The sequence below is a fragment of the Corvus brachyrhynchos genome, unplaced genomic scaffold (assembly GCF_000691975.1).
Source record: "Corvus brachyrhynchos isolate BGI_N302 unplaced genomic scaffold, ASM69197v1 scaffold32, whole genome shotgun sequence".
NCBI lineage: Eukaryota > Metazoa > Chordata > Aves > Passeriformes > Corvidae > Corvus > Corvus brachyrhynchos.
In genome coordinates, this window is record NW_008237919.1 from 5,646,305 (window position 1) to 5,668,585 (window position 22,281).

At 37.7% G+C, this 22,281-nt stretch overlaps 2 protein-coding genes across 2 annotated transcripts in view; both read right to left on the reverse strand.

Moving 5' to 3' along the window:
- Positions 1–657: 657 nt before the first annotated feature.
- LOC108446473 (A disintegrin and metalloproteinase with thrombospondin motifs 20-like) lies at positions 658–7,414 on the reverse strand. The gene is made up of 4 exons (XM_017733145.1): positions 7,299–7,414; positions 6,759–6,892; positions 5,923–6,014; positions 658–3,096 (listed from the first exon to the last, which is right to left on the reverse strand). The coding sequence occupies exons 1-4, from the start codon at positions 7,376–7,378 to the stop codon at positions 2,788–2,790; spliced, it is 615 nt and encodes a 204-aa protein (XP_017588634.1). The 5' UTR covers positions 7,379–7,414; the 3' UTR covers positions 658–2,787.
- Positions 7,415–7,462: 48 nt separating this feature from the next.
- LOC103614862 (A disintegrin and metalloproteinase with thrombospondin motifs 20) overlaps positions 7,463–22,281 on the reverse strand; it is a 79,290-nt gene continuing 64,471 nt past the window's right edge. Inside the window, exons 29-34 of the mRNA XM_017733087.1 lie at positions 12,654–12,821; positions 11,249–11,422; positions 8,796–8,966; positions 7,943–8,143; positions 7,679–7,808; positions 7,463–7,524 (exon numbers count right to left, since the gene is read on the reverse strand). Of these exons, the coding sequence (XP_017588576.1) occupies positions 7,463–7,524; positions 7,679–7,808; positions 7,943–8,143; positions 8,796–8,966; positions 11,249–11,422; positions 12,654–12,821 (906 nt within the window). The remainder of the gene's footprint in view (positions 7,525–7,678; positions 7,809–7,942; positions 8,144–8,795; positions 8,967–11,248; positions 11,423–12,653; positions 12,822–22,281) is intronic.

Below are 22,281 nucleotides of genomic sequence, written 5' to 3' on the forward strand. Positions count from 1 at the left end.
AAAACTGTGATACAATACAGTGCTGTTCTATGCAGAAGCTGGACCACATGATATGCTGTAAATATAGAAAATACACTTTTACTCAAAAAAAATTTTTATTATCCAAGAAAAACGTCATATATTGAATATTGCATTAAAAGTCACTTTGGTTGGTAGTAGATTTTCAGAGTGACTTTTTGGCAGCAGAGCTGAACACTTTGTAGCCTTTACATGACCAGAAAATAAAAAGGCCTCTTGCGGATAGAGGCGAACAGCAGTTCCCCTTCTGCCAAAGCAGCAGTCAAGGGACCATGCTATAAAGGAATTGGTTTGAGTTAGCAGAAAGAGAGGAAAATTATTTCAGATTTCTACATTATTTCAGTTAACAATTTACAGGGCAATCCCCAAGAAAGATGTAGCTAAATGTGAGAGGATGACTGGAAAGAGCAGAGCAGACAGACATGGAGTTCTTCCCTCTGAAGCAGGATTTGCTCCCATAGAAATTATTCCTATGACTGTAACCTCTTGTGTGGCAGTTATTCCAGTATAAGTCAACATATACCACTGTAAAGAAGTATTAAGAATGTAATTATTCTGTGCATAAAGACGTTGAAATGTTTTTGCAACATTTTGTACTTGAGTACAGTACCAAAAAGAACCCAAACAAAAGTACCCTGGTACCATTTACACAAGCATATTTATTATATAAATATTTTATAAATTACATTTTATAGTCTTATTAATGTTTACAACTGTTATAAGGCACATAGTGCAAAAATACATTTCTGATGCAGAGATCACAAAATAATTACCTACATGTGTTATCTTAAAAGAAGCTGCATACACTTCTGTGGTACAGTACTGTTTTTAATTAATACATATTGCTAATTCATGGCTAACTCTTTGTGGGTAAAAATATGATATAGCTGCCACTTGATCTACCAATAGTACTGGCATGCAAAATAAATATTTGGTTTACAGAATGTGTATTGTCAGACAAAGCATGTATAGTTATCTGGTACATAATATACATTATTATGCAGGTAGAAAATTTTATTCTGAATACCTGAGAGTTGGCCCTAAAATGCATTGTCTGTATATCCATATATTTCTACCATTCTGGACTGTAAAGTAACACAAACCAATAAATCAAAGAGCTAGATAATTTTTAAAACTTTGTAACTCTTTCATACACTTACTTTTCTCAAAGAAGTAATTTTAAATGGCAGATGTTAGAAATGTATTTACAAACACTGAAAAATCAAACTGAGTCAAAGATGGACACCAAAACCACCTTGGGGCTTGATGCTGCCTCTGTCCAGATTTTTCACTAAGGTTATTGAAAATTATGCTGAATTGGACCATGAAGGATGCACTGTACAGCCTTAACTAAGTGCCTTTGGCCAGGCTAAAGGAGTAAGGTGGATGTGGAAAGTGTTTAAGCAAATACATATTTGTGCAATTACACACAAGATCCTACGGTAAACAGAATACACTGCTTTCACAGTATACTTGGACGAGAGGCAGGAATTTAAAATCAGTTTTCGAAGCAATTTGTTTCCTTATTTTCTTTTCCTGTAACCACAGCAAACCTAAGACCTGATGTTTAACATGTGCTACAGAGACTACAAAGGTTAAACCACACTTCTCAGTATTACTGCTAGGATTTGAGCACCACAGAGAATATAATGAAAGGGATGGGGAAAAATGCTTTCACTGACAGAGAAACACACAGATCTATAAAACTATCTCAAACATTTTGGTTATGTACTTTTCTGCTGTAAGTTATTGAGAGATAATCCCTACAGGTTTGCACAACATTGGAAGTATTTGAAATTACTACCTGTCTTCTTTATACAACAATAAAGCTTTCCTTTCTATATTTTAGCACAATTGATCAAAAAGACCAATAGAGTATAAATTTTACTGAATACTGTGTAAAGAATTACACTGATTAGTTGCAGGTAAAGAATTACATTTGTGGTAAAATTTAGAATGTTACCAATGGTAGTAATCTCAGTGCAATTTACTTGTTAATATATACTGTACTTCGAATAAATGCCTCTCCTTTAAAACATGAAGGTTTCTGATTGTGACTTATGCACTTGCTAGCCCACAAACAAATAATACAACCTTGAGTGAATCCTGAAGAAAACAGGAATTCTTATTAGTGAGCGTTACAGTAATGAGCACTACAGACATGAAAAAATTAAAAAATATATATACAGAGCACCTACAATTTGAACCTAAATGGCAAATATCCCTGCTTCGATGCTCTTAGTACATGAGAGCTCTCACTGTATTTGAAGCTGGAGACCAATAATTGTGTTAGGAACACATTTTCCACAAAATCCTCCACATCTTCCATATATTTTAATACCATCCTGGGAATTAGACAAAGAGAAGAGTCAATCAAGAAAAGCAATTGAAATCACAGTCACACAAAAGGCTTCTCGAGGTTTGCATACAACAGACCTTTTGACAAATTATACCTAGAAACACTAAATCAAGAGACAGCAGCATTAGCAAAACAGGAACAGAGACCCTTTATCACTACCGCTCTACACCTTGTTCCCAGGCTTACCACCCAGTGTTGTTTTAAACTGTGAACACTTACTGTTCTTGTTTAACTGGTCTGTTGGTTTTCCACGCTAATAAAGTTGGAGGTAAGAAATAAAAAGGATCATATGTAGTAGGACGATCTTGAACAAAATGTGGTGAGTTGGGTGTTGTGTTTAGGTTTTTTTAAAAGCATCTTCAAAATTCCTAATAAACCCGATTAATATAATGATAGCCTCTTAAAATCAGTTAAGAGAAGGGTAGGCAGGCAGTTCTGGTCTGAATTAGATACTGGACAGTGTGATTAAACATAGCTGAATAAGACTTAAATGGGTCAGAGACCTTGAATGCTGTTTTTGATTCACAAAAATCACTGTAGCTTTCACTACAGTCAACGCTTGTACTTCTTGTCCAAGCTGTAGGAGCAGGTAAAGGAAAACAGCATTGACTCACGTGGGATTTGTGTATGTCAGCAGTCGCATAGTTGCCCTGAGCAATCCACTTCACTGTACTGGATAATCTCAGACCTGTACCAGCCAAGTTAATGCTGAACTGTCCCTAGGGAAAAAAAAAAGGAAAAAAAAACCCAAAAAAACCCCAAACAAAACCAAACCAAACCAACCAAACAAACAAACAAAAAAACCCAACCAAACAAAAAAAGAAACAGGGAAAAGGAAAAGAAGAAAAGGAAAATACGAGCTGATAAATGGAGTTTGAAACACTAAAAGACACTGGCATATTTGAACATATTGCTTAGGCTATGTCTAAACATTAAGTACTCAAAGGTGTGTAAAAAATACGGGCTGGCTACTCTGCATTATGCCCTTTCTATGGACATTCACAACACAAACCCAAGTTATCCTGCAATAAGCACCACCTGTGCATCAGCTGATCCTGAGCATCTGAGCATCTGATTATGAAGACAAAACTAACATCACACAATTGAAATTATTTTTGCCCTTCTACATATGAAATTTTAATTTACAAAAAGTACATTCTTGCTAAAGGCAAGAATGAAGCTGGTTTTCTAGAAAGACTATTTTTTTTTAAAGCTTCTGAATTTTTTGGAAATAACGAAAATATAGTGCTGTCTGTAAAGATAAATCACTTCTTAGACATCTAAGTTTCAAATTTTTGCACACTGTCTAACCATCATGATCTTACCATCTTCCACTGCTTTTTCAGTATAACAAATATCATAATTGAACAAGAACATAAGTGGATGTTAAAATAAATAACTTTATTTTTAAGTGGAATGTTTTGCAATGCAAACTGTTCACAACAGATATAGAAGCTATAGATTCTAAAACATTTGTCTGCGCAAATACAGACTCTGAAAACTAGCTTCAGCCAGTTCCTATGAGAATAGGAAATATATTGAAAGTAACAAATTGCACTACCTGGGTAAACAAACTGGGATACAGAAAATTATTAAATTGCATTCACAGAGAAGTGCAATATGTTACGAAGAAGTACTGCCTCCACAAAGAACCTAATGATTAGTTGAGGCAGCACTACAATCAGAAAACTGCACACCTCTGCATTATTCACTGAAAGCCTGAATCTCTGTATTCAGACCTAGTAATTTTTTACTGCAAATGTTAGCTTCTATGTTTTATTGCTTAATAATGTCATACACTTATAAATATATATATAGCTTTTATTATGATGATTCACTTAAACTCCTTTGTAAGAATTCAGTTATATTGCACAGTATGGAAGATTTATTTTGAGAGCACTTCTATGTAAAGTTGCTGTACTTATAGCACTCATGTAACTCAGGATCAGCTAACAAACACTCATATGGATAGGGTAGGTTGTTCTTCAAGTATCCATAAAGTAGAAGACTTCCATTTAATGAAGGAGGAAATTCACAGAAATGGTGTGGAATGTTTTCTACAATTGACAGGCCCAGAGTAACTTCTTTCACAGTGATATCATTTTGCAAAAATAAATGAGAAGTGCTATTACAATTACAATGGCAGATCAAGAGCTGTCTGACATACCATGCAGCATGTGCAAGGCCAGGAACAGATTTCAAGGACTGAAAGTACAGGAATGGAAGCCTTTCGACTGCGTCAAAAGTGTTTGCTTCAGTCAGAACTTTTAGATGGAAATGTGTCAGTGCCAAGCCATGTAAGCAGAATGACCTCCCAACAGAATCTACACATGGCAAACAGATTTGTATTGTACTGCACCCAAAGGGTTTGCAGGTTGAAGGCATCCAGTACTGTAATGAACTTCAACTGTTTTCTTGTCAGGGCTTTAAGTCTGCCAAACCTAGGCACTTCATTTGTACATAAATTGCACATAAATGGTCTCTAACTGCCCTTGGCTGTGTCCACCCACGTAGCTGGTCTTAAGTTTAGGCAACCAGGAGGGATGGACAACAGCGATTCACTTCCAAGCAAGCGTGAGCCAGTGGGTCTTAACTCCTTTATAATCAGTGAAAAGAAATTCACTTCCAGAGGACAGTTGACCTCATCCTAAATTGTCTAATACAGTAAGATAAGCTGAAGTGTTTTCTAAGGAATCCTATTTCTGCCAATGGGCTCCAAAGGTTGACTAGTTCAGACTAGAGCTATGTCTATATCATCAAGAAGGACACTGCAGTATAAGCAGACCTGTAGAATGAAAACTGGGTCAGAGAGCCCAATGTCTGTAGACAGTGCACAAATCAGGGATTTATTTTGGACTAACTCTCCCCTAGTCCCATGGACTGAATCCTCACTAGCATTAGAGTGTATTAAGATCCTCTGAAGCTCATTGTTGGATTTATCTTCATCCAGAAGGCATCCAGTTCATATCTTTCAAAACTACCCTATGATGTGAACCAACAAACAGCGAACTGGGACAATATAGAGATGAATCTAAAAAGCACCACCCAATACAACTAAAACACTAATGCAGACACAAAAATGCATGTAGAAATTTTAAAGCATACTGCTAAACAAGATTGATTTCCTCTGGTAGTCTTCAAAGACATGAAGCATCAGGAGAGATACAGAGAAAAGATAAGGAAAATTATGAAGGATTATAGAAAAGTCACTAGAGGAGAACAAAGAATGTGAAGGCGTTAAGGGAAACAAAGGATACATCACATCGAGAGGGAAGCAGAGCAATACATGAAACACATAGGTATGCACTAGATATGCATACATGGAGCCTACAGGGAAAGGGTGTAGCAGGCAATTTGAGGGAAAAACTAAGAGGGGAGGATGATGGAACAGGAGAGAAGAGAGTAAGAAAAAATTACTTATAAATGTTGTACTCTCACCTCACAGAATAGGATTTTGGTTTAGAACCTTAAAGATCTAAACAAGTCACATATTTTTTTTCCCCCTCTTACATAAACATTTCAGGGAGGTAAGAAACCATAAATACCTGTGGACATCTGGCTGCACTGTAGCAATCTCCAGCTGTAGCAAATGGTACTGCTCTCCCAAAAATAGTCTGAGCAAAAAGAAAATCTGTGGCTAGAAAATAGAAAATTACTCAACACAAACTGTGGCATTTGAAGTTCAGGGGAAAATAGTGTGAAAAGTGTGAACATGGATGTTTTATTGCTTGCTTTGGATGGGGTTTTTTTGTTTGTTGCTTGTTTGGAAGGGGAGGTTGTTTGTTTTGATTTGAGAAACTATGGTTTGAATTTTGGTTATTGCACCACTAATCCAACCTACAAGCACAGATTTCTCTCTGAGACATGAGTGGGCTAGAAGGAAGATGGATGTGCACTTTGACACTGTGTCAAGTGAGCTGGTTGTAGGCCAACTTCCTAGCTTCAGGCAGGGGCCTGAAAGCACTGCAAGATTCCCTGTCCATTTATTTATTGTCTGCCAAGGTCTGAGAAGGGACTAAGCAGAGCATAGAAAGGAAGATTTCCACAAGAAAAGTAAGCCATGGACTAAAATAAAATTAAATATTGGGAACAAAACCTTAGAAAATGAAAGTAGTTCACATATAAAATAAGAATCTGTGAGATTCATGCCACTTGGCCACTTGGGACAAATTAATGAGGTAAGCAATGGTGGTATTTTTGGGGGGTTTTTTTGGTTGTTTTTTTTAATTACCACTGAATCCTTAAATTAAATAAGCAGGAATTTTTGCCCCAAGATGGCACAGCTGGATCTGTAAGTGGGTCAAAGTAGTAATTTGGTAATTGTGACCACACACAATTTCAATAGAATGCTCAAATTGGCTAAAGCTGACAAAATGCTTACTTTTGATTTGCATGGAAGACACATCAAATCTTATTTTACTAAAAACTGTGAAGCCAGCTGCAAGGTAATCATTTTGACAGGCACAGTCTTGCCTTCTGCTTCCATTGAAAGGACATTCATATGGATTCTGCAATCTAAAGAATAGCAAAGATGTAGTTTTCCTTCTGAGATTTTCCTTAACATAATATCATAGTTAAAAATAAGCGTATTGCAATATGCCATATAAAAAATATTAAACAACTTTTACTGAACAAGAAGCACAGCTATTAATCTTCACTTAACTGAAACACTAATGTGGATCAAAGCCATTTCTACCAAAGCAAGACAGAAAAAAAATTATAAACATTTAGAGCGACTAACATAATTTCAGCCTGGAAGTATCCACATTTCTATATGTGTGCTCACATGCCTGGATATTTAAAACCTAAAGTCAAGGGAAAAAAGCCCTACTCATCTTTCTCACAAAAAGTAAGTATTATTTTATTCTTTTATTTTGGAAGGAATAAATGCACTTCATAAAGTTTAAATGCACTTCTGTACCTGAATCCATATACTTCAGAAAAGTTGTCGGCTTCACCTTTTACCAATGTCAAATATTCCTTGGGATTCTCTAAGTGCATGCCTGAGCAATAAATCTGGAAGAAAAACTGCAACCCTTTAGCAAAATCTTTATTAGAAAAGTGTTATTTCATAAAAATATGTACTTATAAAAACTCATAAATATTAACAGTAATTTTATCATCTTTGCAGGTGGTAAGAATTTCACCTTCAAAATGAATGATTAAATCATATTAATATTTCAGGAACAGAGCTTAGTTTTAAGACTCAATTTTGCATAATTGTGCTCCAAATATATTTATAGCTTTAATATAAGTAACCTGGGAAAACATTAACTGCGGAAAATCACAGCTGTCACTTACATTCTTTCTCGTGGCAGATCTTTCTGGCATCTGGTTTTAAATGTGGCAGGCACAAGTCACTGGGTAAGCCATTCTCAGTCATACACTCTACTGTTCTCTCCTTCATTCCCACTCCACAAGATGCTGAGCACTACACATAGACAGCCATTAAGAGTTAGTTTAGAAAGAAGCAAATAATTACCACTGTTATGTCAGCAAATTATCCTTGGCATTTTTTTATGTTAGGGGCAGCTATAAAAAATGAGCTTGCACATCTGTACTCACTTTGGTCCACTTCCCTACTGTCCATGTGGCTGCTTGTGAACATCCTTTGACATTACATTTATAAATGTACAAGGATGGCTCTACCGGGCATTCTCGGTACGCTACAGTCCGAAGGCCGTGGATGTGCTGACTTTGAACAGAATGGATTCCAACACAGTACGTGATGCTCTGCTGGTAACCAAACCCACAGCTTGCTGAGCACTAAAATAAAATCCCCAAGCATAGACATTATTTCTGTGAAAATTTCTGTGAAATTTCTGCAGAATTGCATTACAGGTAAGTCAGCTCTGATCCTTGCACTGGCAAAAGCCTGTCATTGGAGGCGTGCCACCTTGGGCTGGAACATGAGTGCATGGAAGTGAAGGTCTGCAATAGTTACGCATGAAAAGAGCCACAAAGCCCTTCCATGGTTCCCTTTCCTCAGAGGTTCCAGAGTCATTCCCTCTCAGCTGTGATACATGCATAGATATGCACACACAGGTAGTGCAGATGTGCAAGGGAAACAAAGCTCTGATCAATCACTTCACTGAAATCAAGGAAAAGCTATTTGATTACTTCAGCTAGGTCAGCTCACAAGAGTTTCTTGGGAACCAGCAAAGGAATCCTGTGGTAGGGACAGCTCCCCTCTAGCTGGTGATCATAGGTCCTGGGGGGTTAACAGAGGACTGATAACAGCCTCTACAATAAATCATGGCTGACTTGGAGGGTCAATGCCAAGAAAGTTTAGACAGCCATGTTCAAAAGCAAATACATTTTTTTTTTTCTCCACATACATAAAGTACATTTTACAGCAATATAACATTCTTAAATGTAAAGACATATAAAAGATGGCTGAGCAGTATAATTAGTGTACCTGTGACAGCTCTCCTGTGAGCACAACATATTTAGAGGGAGATAGCCTGCAGGTTTTGGATGATGGAGGCTTTGTGGCAGGATCACAGAAGCTTTCATCCACTTGGAGCTGGTTTTCATTCACACATTTAACTTTCCGGTATATTTCCTTTCTTCTAGATGATGCTGAGCACTAAAAGTGAGAAAATAATCCCAGTTTAACTAGCCATTTACAGAACAAAGTTACCTACTGATTGCCACACACCAGTAAAACCCAGACAGCAATACCTTTTGACATCTGCTATCAACATCAGACTAAATTATTCACTGAATCAGAGTCCTTTACTTTGTTTTCAAAGTTCAGGTACCTCTAATCAGCTGAAAAAAATAACGGCATATAATAACATGACAATGTAACTCTTGGGTGACACAGAGGAGAAAATGAAAGTGTCAAGCCAAGATGACAGGTTGAGTGGAAAAGCCCTTCTATATGAAAAGGGAAGAGACAGAAAAGGATTTCAGTGAAATATGAAAGGAATAAGTTGGTCTTGAAAACAAAACAAAACAAGAGGGAGGGAGAGAGAGAGGAAGAGGGAGAGGGAAAGGGAGAGGGAAAGGTGGGAGAGGGAGAGAAAACTACCTATTAATCAAGCCAGTGCCAGTGCCAGCTTTGAGCAGCCACAGTTGTTGAGCCTGTGCCTTTGCCCTGAGGGTTCTCAGACCTCTCCCCATGGCAAGCTGGTGGAATGGTGAGCCATCACAGCTCTGCCAGGATAAGATAAGAACCTTGCTGCCACCAGAATCCAGAAAAGTGATGGTACAGGCTAAGTAATATACATCAACAGCACGTCTCCAGCTATGGGTACCTGAACTAAGCTAACTTTCTGCAGCATGGAGCAGCTCAGAATATTAGGCATATAAAGAATAATCCAGTCACAAGGTAATGGGAACAGGCAGAAGAATTTTTTCATGATGCTTTATACCTTAGCCTCGCAGGCATTCTTCTCCCTAGGATAAAAAATTCTTCACCCAGTCTACTGGCTGCAGACCGGTGAAATGTTAGATCTGGACATATTTCTGCTGTGTTGTGACTGGTGAGGTGAGGAAATCCCACAGTCACCCAGAGCTAAGACAGATTGGTAAAACATTATGAGTTTGGTGGAGGACATCCTGCACTGGGAGTGGAATGCAGATGGATAAGCACTTGAACTATTAATACTACATGTACAGTGCTGTGTATGAATGTGGTGAGAGAAGGGAACAGAACACAGGAATTTCAAGAAAACATCAATATACATGCAGAAGTTATGAAATAGCTGGAGAATGTAGTGAAACACAATGCGTTTGTAGTGGAGAGCTCCAAATACCCAGCTGGAATACACAAATGTTTGCTGGCAAAGGAAAATTCACCCTCATTCTTTGGAAGTGTATATTTGTGCTAAAAGCACATTCTGAGCCAATTCCACTAATTCCTGATTTTGGCAGCTACATACGAGAACACTTGAAAGCAACATATATTTGTCAGCAGAGGAATATGTATATCTGAACTGCATTAATATAATCCGGGTTCTGCAGAGCACCAGCCAATGTTTTACATATTAACAGCTGCCACTTCTACAGCACTGTGTCCCTGAGACTTTAAAGTCTTCATAGTCAAGGGGGGTTGCTCTAGGAAATTTAGCATGGCCAATTATTAATATGACACAAATGCACAAAATGGGTTTTTGTTTAGAGACAGGCTCTTGTGCACACCATTTTGGGTATTATACATAATTTTGGGGTTTTTCTCTCTTCCTCATCTTTATATGTTTGCATGTTTGCACAAATAAAAGTTATTAAATTTTTAGCATGTAGAAAATAGTAATCACACCTTTAGAAATGACAGCTCTCTGCTGAAGGTATTTGTACATTTTCTTAAATATGAAAAAGCATATTTGGTAAGAGAATGCTGAGTTTTATTTTCTTATCTTGCTTCCTGTTTGGTAGAAGAATAATGAGATTTATTTTGCTTCTTATCTTTTCTTTAACAAGAAAAGATGCTTCAAGTTTTTAAGATACTTTAAATCTTCCATACAGAACTTCTTATAAACACTGTTGTCCAAAGATTTTACCTCGAAGATATTTACTTCCACATGAAGTTTCTTTTGCATTTCTGTTCTTAAAAAGCTGCTTTTAAAAATGATATTTCAAAATCAGTATTTATTAAACATCTTATGCATTATGTAAAGAAGTATGTAGAGACAGTCCTATCAGTAGGTACCTGATCAGAGCTCCACCAGAGCTTTTGCCTACAATAGACAAGCAAATCCCGTAGAGATTATAAATAAAGAGTATAAATAAAGTCTTTGACATTTTTTGGCACTTTTTAAGTTTTGCAAGCTTGACCTTCAAATTTTCCAGCATGGTCACTTTTTATTTTGCAGATGCAGTATCACATAACTCAATTAAGTGATAGAAGTTGAAAACCTTACTTACATTTTCCCACTCACGTGCCAGCCACTGGTACGGGAGGCAGGCGGGCAGCTGGCAGTGCTGTGTGCTAGCGGGGCGCAGGTCACGGCTGCACATCATGTCACTCACTCGCCCCAGGCCTGCCACCTGACAGGAGATGTCCCTTTGCTGAATCCCCACTCCACAGGATACAGAACACTAAAATTGATCAAAATTAGTTGTGTCAGTGTGAAACGAGACAGTCCCCAGAAGGAGTACAGCTGTCATTAGAAGATCTTAGGATATTATTTAAAATATATTTCACAGCCCTTGTAATACAATACCTGAAGAAATTTATGTTGAAAATGCAAAACTATTAAAACATTTTAAAAATACAGAAAATGACTGCATCTGAGGTACCTAACTGAGCTCTCTGCTTACCTTAATTCACAGTAGGGACAATCACTATAGGCATATGCAAAGAAAAGTTTACATTTTTGCAAGATCAACAGTTAAAGCTCTGAATTTGCATCTTGTCTTTATTAGAGACTGTCTTTATTATAGAGTTGTTTGTTGTTTTAAAATGCAGATATTACAATCAAGGAGAAAAAAAATCTCAGTGTTTCAGGTTAGAAAATCTTGCAAAAGGTGCAACATTGTGAGGACACTATCTTTTGCAGGTAGTACTAAGGATTTTGAACCCTGAAGAGCTTAAATGCTAAATGCCTCTTTTCCTTCTTCCTGGCCAAAGGAATTTCACTATACCACTAATGCTCGTCTGAGATAAACAGCCCCCTTTTACACTAGGCAGAAGCACGACTATGTCCCAAAGCCTACCTAAAGGCCCAAACTCAATCATAAAGTTCATATTGTTCTATCAAGTGTGGCCAAAATGTGGAGAGTGGTACCGTCTCTTTACCAGCATGGGGAATGGTATATTGAAAGAGCGAGTGAAATGCAAAATATTGCAATGTGCTCAGTTACATACAATTTTACAACAAGGTGAGAGATGTTTTAGAAGACCAAACCAGGGAAAAGGCCAGTATTTGTGCCCACAAGCCCTTTTTCCTGTCCTTTTCCCACAAACCTGGCTTCATTCCACTATTTAGACTAAGATAGCAAATACAGTGATACTACTGAAATCATCGCAGAAGGTAAGAAGTAAACTTTAAAAATTTACTGTTAATTTACAAGGTAAGATGAGGAAAGTCCTAAGTACCTATTCAGTACAAAATTCAGATTAGCAAATGCTTTTAGTTTTCATAGACATTTATTATTCATTACTCTTAAAAGAAAGAAAAAGAAAACGCAATGAAGTACCTGCTAATTTGTAGATTTCATTGCTATGTGTGTACTGACAATTATTTCCACTGAAGCAGTGTGTCATGAATATGATCTTGTCTTGTGGAGAATTCTCATGGAGAATATTATTATGGCAGCTTTTACATACCTCTTTCCATCTGCTGGCCTTCCAAGAAGGACATCTTCCAGCTCTACATATTTTGTATGCTCGTGGTTTTTTCAAATGTTTGCAGTTATCTTCTTCTATTTTTGCTTGGAAGCTGTTAATACAATGCACATCACGAAACTTCAAACCTTTTCCACAGGAAACAGAACACTGAAAAGAGAAGTGTTATTTCACTACTGTGCTAAAAATCTCAAGAGTAATAAGAAAACCAGAAGCTGTGGCCTCACCCAAAATGGACTTGACAATTATAGGAGTTTCTGTCTTATGACAATATCTGCTGTACGTCTCTGAAATTTCTCTGTAAGCTCTCTTGTACTGAGCATTACTGATCAGGTGCCAAATATCTCTCATATATTGTTCATTCACTGATATCATCGTTGAGAAATACCTGAGCTCAGCCATCCATATCCAGGCAGAAGACAGGCTGATACTCTGCTCTCACAAGAACATGCTCTAGCAGCTGCCTGTTTCCAGCATACACTGCTACTTTCATGTAAGCATGATGCTTATCACAAGCACCAAAAAAGGAAAATGCAAAATCACGGCTATGTGTGCTTCCAGCTATTAGGCTACAAAGTCACATTTGCTTGGAAACTCCCCTCCATGAGCTTTGGGTATCTTGTGGTATGTGGCAAAGAGGCAAGAGAAGAGGTATGAATTAGACACCACCAGTTAAGGTGCAGTCCTTGGAGGCATTGACTTGCCCTGCCACCCTAGTATCCCATTTTCTCCAGAAATCTGCTACAATATACACAACTGGCTCTAGGACCTGCCTTCTTTCCTCCAATGTAAAGCTGATGGGGCTGCAGGTTTGTTCTGTGAAACCCACCCTGGCAGTGTACCCTAGCCGAGACTACAGCGTGCCTGATGGATCAGGCTCTTCTGGAGAAACAGCCATTCCTCTGCTAAACTGCTGGACTGCTCTCAGACTTCAGCGAGGTTTGATTTTAATTCTTCACACCAGGGCTGTCCTATACACCTAGAGTAGGGCTACAGGGCCTACGGAGCTTTCAGTCAAACAAGGAAGTCAAACATCTGAACTACTTCCAAATTAGGTGGCTACTCAGCTGATTTCTCTTGAACCATGAACAATGTGAATATAAGTAGTTTAGTATTTTCTTTTTAAATCTTGTAATGAATCCTATTTTACATTATCCTATTAAAAAAGTTTAGATCAATGGAGACAATTTTTTCTGTCTGGAAAGAGAGCATGCTTTATTTTACACTTGAAAAAACATTTCCTACAGGAAGATAATTAATTCAGGTAGAAAAATAACAGTCCAGTAAAAATTGAATTTTTTAGTGGATATGAAAAAAAATATTTAGATATAGACTCCTTAAAAGCAATGAAGATATTTCGCTTCCCTTTCTGTTACATCATCATCATCTACATCATTAGCATCACATGCTGACTTAACAAAGCGTTTTTGAATACCTATGTCTTCTATTTTCAGGAAATTAAGTTCAGGTCATTCAGCTTTCAATACTTAAAAAGTTCTAACAGTCTAATTCTACCTGCATGCACAATCTTTTTAACAGATTGGCCGGCTCAGTGCTTTGCATACCCATAAGGACAATTAACATCCTGAAAACAGATTCTCCTCTATTTCAATAACAAATTTAAGAAAGCAATTGCTCTAAGTGTACACTGAGTGTACAGCAGGTGAGTGAAGCACATGGCAAAACACAGTGATAGATGATATTTAGCACAACTGAAGAAAAAGAAATGTTCCTAATTTAATTTTTTTAGCACATGAAAAAGCTAATACACTCGCTATGAATGTAGAAGATCCAGGATCATCAGTGGAAAGTTCAAGAGGGTATATTACTCTGTATGTACAGTATTCTCCTGAAGTTTGGTATTTTCTGGCTTCACTCCTTAGATAATATATAAAAAAAGTTCTTAAAATGATTGCTTCCTCCCAAAGTGCTTTGGCATCAGATGCAGGCAGGCTCAGCTGCATTCTTTACTGCATAGTGACCCACCTTCAGCAAGAGAAGACTATTTCAGTCCACTACACTTCTCATGGGAGACTCCTGACAAGTAGCAAAGCGTTGCCTGTCCTCCATTACAGAGAGTAAATAGCAAAGACAGAACATCAAATCACTCCAATGCTGAATAGAAACCTTTCATCAATATGAAGTGGGGAATGACTTTACATTTCTGTAAGGACAGAGTATAGCTCCTGCTCTGTTCCTTTAACGAAAATATAGATTCCATAGAAGATCTGAGTGGGATTTCAAAGTGCCTAAAGGCTTCTAAATGCAGCTTACAGGGAGATGTAAGCTCCTGTCCTCTTAGTGCATTGAGTCCACAGTGCATTTCTTACAAGGCTGAACTTCGCCCTCCATGAGCCTGTGTTCCTTCTTGAAACTCCTAACATGTTATTACATGCTCTCCGTGGAATATAGTGCTCTCACTGCTTGGTGCCCATCCTGCAGTGGTGGTGATCTTCCCAAGGCTTAACCCTCCTGGCTGGGGAAAGTACAACTGCAGTAATTCTGGCTGCTTGACCTCCCTCCACTCAAACTTGAGCATGGTCCTTGACTACTTGAGCATGGTCCCCACTGCTCAATTTGTCTATAATGTGGTTTCATTTGTATGACATTCCACACAATTGGAGGTTTATGGAGAGAGAGCACAATTTTCCATATATTTTCTGCAGATTAACCATGCAGGAAGAAAAAATCTATTAGAATGTTAAATCTTACAAGAAAAATGAACATTTCCTCCAAAAAAAGCAAATTGAAAAACCCCATCCTGTAACCATTTTACATAGAAATTCTAGCACTTCTCTCAACGTTGGATAAAGTAATAATTCCCATATGTCATGTTCTTTTAAAAACATAAATCTGCAGTAAAAAGCTGGATTTCATTGCTATTGTTCAAAGTCATTCCATAACACTAGTAACTAGGATTCATCTGTTTATGGTTTTTTTGTAGCAATAAAGTTCTGTAGGGATCAGTCTGACAAAACTCCTGGTGCTTTCTGTGGCACAGATGGACTCTCAGACAGGCATGCCACCATCAATTCCTACCAAATGAGAGCTCTTTCTGCAGCAGACATGCAACTTCACTAAAAGCTTTTTGATTATTTTGCTATTATCATTTCATTGAGAAGTTGAAGACCTAGTATTATTTGGTGGATTCTGTACCAAATTTCCTTAACCTTTTCTTTAAAGGAAGTGTTTTGTGTAGTTTAGCTGGTAGCCTAGTGGGCTTCTGGATACTGCAAAACAGACCAGTAAATGGAAAGCATGTAATAGTGACTTTTTGTATTCATATTAGATATACAGAGACTTAAAATATAAATGACTGACTAGAAGAGGGTAGAAGTAATTTTCTTCATAGTATCTAGTGCAAGATTTTGGATTTGTGACCAAAATAGTGTTGAAAACATGGATACTTTAGTTATTGCTGAACAGTGTCACACAGCATCGAGGCCAGTGAGGAGGCTGGAGGTGCAAAAGTGGTGTTGAGGGGACACAGTCCAGACCAAGTGATGTAGTGGTCAGCAGTAAAAGCTGTGGGGAAGAAGGAGGAAGGAGAAGCATGTGAAGTGATGGCATTTTTCTTCCCAAGAAATGATCATGCATAATGTAGTCCTGCTTTTCTGGGGATAGCTGAACACCTGCCTGTCCATGGGAAGTGGTGAATTAATTCCTTGTTTTGCTCTGCTTGTTGGCACAGCTTTTGCTTTACCTATGAAAATTAATTTTCTTAACCCATAAGTTTTCCCACTTCTATCCTTCCAATTCTCTCCTCCATCCCGCCAAGGGGGAGGGAAGGAGTGGCTGTGTGGGGTTCAATGCCTACTGGGGTTAAGCCGCAACACCAACACTGAAAAAGGATAAAACATATTACAAATCTTAAAGGGTATTTTCTTCCTTTTTCTGCCCTTTTTTTGATCAGGAACTTCTGTGACTGGTCAGAAAGTTCAGTTTAGAACAGGATTAAACATGGTAGTTGCTTGAGTTGTCTGGCAAACTGCATTTTGATCTCTAGCTGGCCCAAAAGCCTGTTTGGACTCTTTTAATATTCTAGAAGTAGACTGGGATCACAACTGCACAAGACTTTAATAAAACAATACTTTTGAGCATTGCTTAGTTGAGCAACTTTCAACTTCTCATTTGCCGTATTAGAACTGGATCTTCTTGTGTCTGCCTTCTCTGCTTGCTGCATCTCCCCACGGCTTTTTGTGATGCTTGAGCACAATATGCATTTGTCAGCTAAAAGCATTCAAAGAGTTGTTCATTCCTTTAAGTATGTTGACAACTGTTAAGAAGCAACACAGACTCTATAATTAGGTCCTACTGAATTCTTTGATTCAGAGTCAGTAATTCTTCACTAAAACAAGTACAAACACTTGTGCCATTAGCTCATGCATACAGAAAGGACCAAGGATTAAACATTCCATTACTCCTAAGAAAGACTGGATTGAACTCCAAGAAGTGTGTGTACGATTTACCATTACATCTAAGTTATACCTATGTCAACTACAAAAGTTACACTGAAGATATTTTTAAGTTATCTCTTTGAGTATGGCTTGATTTCAAAAGTTCAGTGTTATATCACATTCCTCTGATGTTCAGAAAATATCTTGATTTGATTAAATCCTCCTTCCATTTGCAGTCTGTTAAGTCTGCTTTGCCACTTTTCTGAATGTGCTTTTGCAGCTATAGAAGTGGAAGGGAAGAAGGCTAGGCTAAGAAGGACTTACAGACATCTTCCAATCCATGATGCTGCTCAGTTTGAATCAGCTATACACGGACAATTCCTGACACCAGTTTGTTAGTCTTGTTTTCAATGACAGGGATGCTACAGCCTCACTTGCATGAGGTTCATCTTTTGTTCTTTCCCAGGCTTCAGGCAGAGAGAGGTCAAAAATGTGGATATTCTTCTGGTTCAAGCTCTACTTGACTTGTACTGTAAGACTTCACAGTACAAGTGACCAGTTCCTGATAGTCCTTTCTGAATCCTTGCTAAACCTGGATTATTGCTAAATCCTTGCTAAATCTTGCCTCACCTTAATTATTAAGAAAAATTTTTACAAACTCCAAAATTCAGTTTTAACCCTGGATCCTTATCCATCCAATATAAGCAACATATTGCTGTGAGCTGGCAGGATATTTTTACTAGGAAACATGAAAGGCTTAAGAATCCCAGAACCACTTTATTCTAACATATGAAGAAAGGCATCCTCCTTCCTCTGTGACCTGAGTTATTTATAACTATATTCTGAGATTACAATCATGTCTTTCTAGTTAATGTTGGGCTAAACTCCATCCAGAAAGTATCATTTGATATTATTTTTGCATCAGAATTGCAGTACTTACGACAACACCTCTTCTGTATTCAGATAACTTTCAAGTAAGAGTACTGCTCTGAGTTAAAACTTATTTATAGTGTTACTCCAAAATCTTACGTTTGAAGATCACTTTTTCCTCCCCAACAATTTCACCTCAATTGCTTGTAATTAATTTAAAAACTCACAAGTGTGGTGTAGAATACCTCATTTTTGTAATGAAAAGTACTGTTTTTATGAGGGAAATTTTAACGTTTACTTTTCAGAAGCTATTCTCTTCAGCACAGCAGCTCAGGAAGGACAGCCCCCGTGCAAAAGACCTGCCATTACCTACTGCCCTCAGTGGAATGGACCAGAGGACAATCTGCAACAAGTATCATCATCTAATATTGGAATTTTTTAACTCAGAAACAAAAGAAATTAGTAATCCTTTTCTCTAGTCAGCCCAACAGGGACTATTACTTTTTTTCCCCCCTTTCAGTCTAGCTACATATTCTGGCTGTGTAACAAGCTGAGAAGCAGGCACACTCCAAGTTTCTACCATCCACATTATTTTCCAGGGCTTCCAGATGCATACTGTGGATGTTAACACCAGCGCTCTCCAGACAATCCCAGTGTGTGTAGGAGACTCTGAAGTGCCCTGCAGTACAATCTAACAGCTACTCTGCAGATGGCAGCTGAGCACACAGACTGCCATGACTCTGAGGTCATCTAACCTGGCCTCTGTCCCCAGCCATACCTTTTCTGTCAGGACTGAGCACTGTATGCTTGTAGTGGTTTGGTTCGAAATATCCATTACTTACTTATTTTCCTTCTGTGAGATAAGGAGAAATAATAAGCAAAGCAAGTATTAAGTCATAAAGTTAAGTAGAATGATAGTGGGAAATTTATACTGTAATTGTAGTGAAATGTCTAGGGGTGGAATTTGGTGTAGGAAATTTTCTGCTTGGTTTAGTAGTTTTATTGTTCTAAGTAGAGGCTGTATGGTGAATGTAATTTTGATAATAATTCTTAAATGTGTATTCACTGAGGCGAGGGGTGGAGAATGTAATGGTTTAGTACGGTTTGGGTTTTTAGTTAAAGAGGGCTCCCTCAGCCATGGAAGTGATTCTCTTGAAAAGAGGTGCATAAAAAAGCAGCTTCTGTTAGACTCCTTTTAAGATAATTTTGTTCTGAAGGGTAACGAAAACCTCCTGAATAACCATTTTCCAAGCATGCTGAAGCATATCTATTTAACAGATGGACATAAATGAGAAGCTACATACATCTACATACAAACTCAGAAAAAGTAGGAATGATGGAGGAATAAAGAGGATTAAAGACAGATGTTAGGACTGATGTGGATAACAGGAAGGAAAAACTGCTATGAGAGGATATATCTGGCATCTACTAGGAATGTGCTATTCCTCTTAAAGACACCCTGATTAAAACAAAGTCAGAACCATCAGCACATACATTGAAGGTAAAAGGATTTCACATCTGAAGAAGCCACACTCTGCTGATGATGCTGAGAAACTTTAGATGATATTTTTTTAAGTTGACACCACATGGTCTGAATTCTTTTGTCCAGTGCAGCTGGCAGTATCCTTAATGCCAGAAAATGGCAATCTGCCTGGATGTCAGATGAACAACCATACTCTTTGCAGCTGTTGGAAAAATCAAAACCAGAACCCTTGAGATTCCACTTAATGATCATCTACAAAATGTCTTTTATTCATTCCAGTTAGATTTGTGAGTAAGTCTTAATTTGGCCTACCTTTGTGACATCTCAAATGCTATCCATTTCCTCAAGTTCAGAACAAACAAAACAGATGACCGGGTCCTTCTTTGAAAGCCCTCGGGATGAACGCCACTATTCTGCCCATCAGTGCTAAAGCCTGACATCCTTCTTGATGCCAACTACAGAGCATTTGAAAACCAGACCATGCTCGTGGGCAGACCAACGCCCCCTGAGTTACCATGCTCAGCTCCCCACCTACTGTGATATTCAGAAAGGCTTCATTCACTGTGCCATGTATTCCTACTCTCTACATGTATCTCATAAATGAGACTGAGCTTTTTCAGTCAGCAACCTTCTCTTTGTTTTACCTACATGCCTCATGTAACACAATTAGAGCTTCAAACAAGCTTTTAGCTTTTACAGTTACAAAAGAACAATGGATTATGAAGATGTTAATGTGGGTGCAAATTTAAAAATAATAATCATATTTTAATGAGTTCTCATTCAACAGTGATGACATATCATATTTGCTATCATTTACTTCTTCCTTTATATCTTCCATTTCATCTCTCAATTACAGTAAAAACTGAATTGTATGGTTATTCTTCCTGCCTTACATGCTCTTGATTTTAGTCCACTTTGTCCGGTTACCACCTGAGAATCAGGAAACCAAGAGGTATTTCTGGCCCCTTTCAGCAGCCATTTGGCAGGCTCAGCTATCTCATGTGCAGTCTTAAGTTTTTCACTGAAGGTTCTGCACGTATCTCTGCTAGGAACTTCACCAGCAGCCCTCGTTCAAGCAACATCAATGCTTTCATTCATGCCAGTATATATTAAAACAATGAAAAGTATGATCAGCTTACTAAGTGCTGGGAGTAAGAGAACAGATAAACTACAGTCTTCAGCCAGCATTCTTACAGCAACTTATCTGGTATGTGTATCTAACTTTTATCATCTTTCAGTTGAATGATATATACAACAGACAGATGGCTGAGAGAAATCATAACTAAAAATACAGAAACATTAGTAAGTTAAAAAACAAAACCAAAAAACCAACATCCCAAACAAACAGTTCTGCCTTACCTTTCCTTCTGAAATCAGTGGCAATCAGGAACAGAGATAGACTCTAGCTAGGTCTTTTTGAAAATCTAATCTACAAGTAGAAATTTGTGTCAAATTTACAAAATTGCAGTCCTGGTCTCTGCCTTTGATATTGTCTGCAAGAGCTTCATATGGGCACTTTCACCATTACAGCATCGCAGACGTCAAACTGCTGACTTCAGCAATCTCATCTTTCTCTACCCCACAGTCATGTAGCACTACTAACATTTTTAAGCAGCACTGGAATGAAGGCAGCAGCACTGGAAACAGTAAGGTGCAAGCATCAAAAAAGAAGGGTGGCAGAAATGGGGACAGGAGACCTTAAGGAAACCCACCGTGAAAAAAGAAATGCAGGGATTTTCTCTCTGTTTCAAATAAATGGGTAAAATTCCTGACACATTTTCCAAATAGAGAACAACAGATGTGTAGCTGTGTCCATCCAGCAGCTGTGTTCACAAACCTCCGTGAAAACCAAAGAGCAACCCAAAATGAATCCATTTATTGCTTCCAAAAACTAGACACAGTTTAACAGACTGTATCACAGGTAGGTTAGCCCCAAGCCTCCTGTGAAGCTGGGGAAAACTGAACAAATGCACAGGAATGACATAATCTGCACTCTCACTGAAAAATAACTTTGTCCCCTTGAGAGGGACATTTTGTTCACAGGTACTCACAACGAAAGCTGGAACACATTTTTAATATGATAGAGGATCTCTGTTACGGAAGCTACATCTGCACAAAGGGGTTGCACAGTTAAAAAGCATTTCCTTGTAATATTTTAACTATTTAAAACTTCATTTTATTATCTTAAGAGCCAGGGTCTTTTCAATTAACCAATTACAAAAGTAAATAGACATAAGACAGTCCTACAACATTAGGTTAATTAGTTTCAGCTGAGTTTGCAAAAATCTAAATACGAGCAAAAGAAAATCTTGATCCCAGCAAGTGCAAGCTCTGATTTATCATTTTTAGTTATGTTAGCAACAGCAAAACAGTAGCTCAGATATTAAAGGAATGACAAATACATGAGCTCTGTGTGCCTTTCTCCCCTGTAAAAAGTATTACTTCACATCATGTCAATTTTTTCATTTGATTAAAATCTAAGATTTTGTATTTGAACTTCAAAAAATTGGAAATACAAAGCAATATATGCTGGAACAATACAGTATGGTCAGAAATTTTTTAAACTTTTCAGAAGCATACAAAATATCACTTTTTCTATGGCACTTAACTAAATATCACCTAAACAATTACTCCCCCTCCCAATTTATATTAAATATTAATTTAGCATGAAAATATGAGTATATTTTAGATGGTAAATGCAAAATTTTACCTACCTTCACATGTTGAAATCCAGTTTCCTTTAAACCTAAGCCACTTTTCTGTATATTTTCAATTTACTTACAATCAATATTTCCAAAATTACATTTCCTGTACGTAAATATGAACAGGCATGAAAGCTTCTGAAGGACTGATTCAGCAG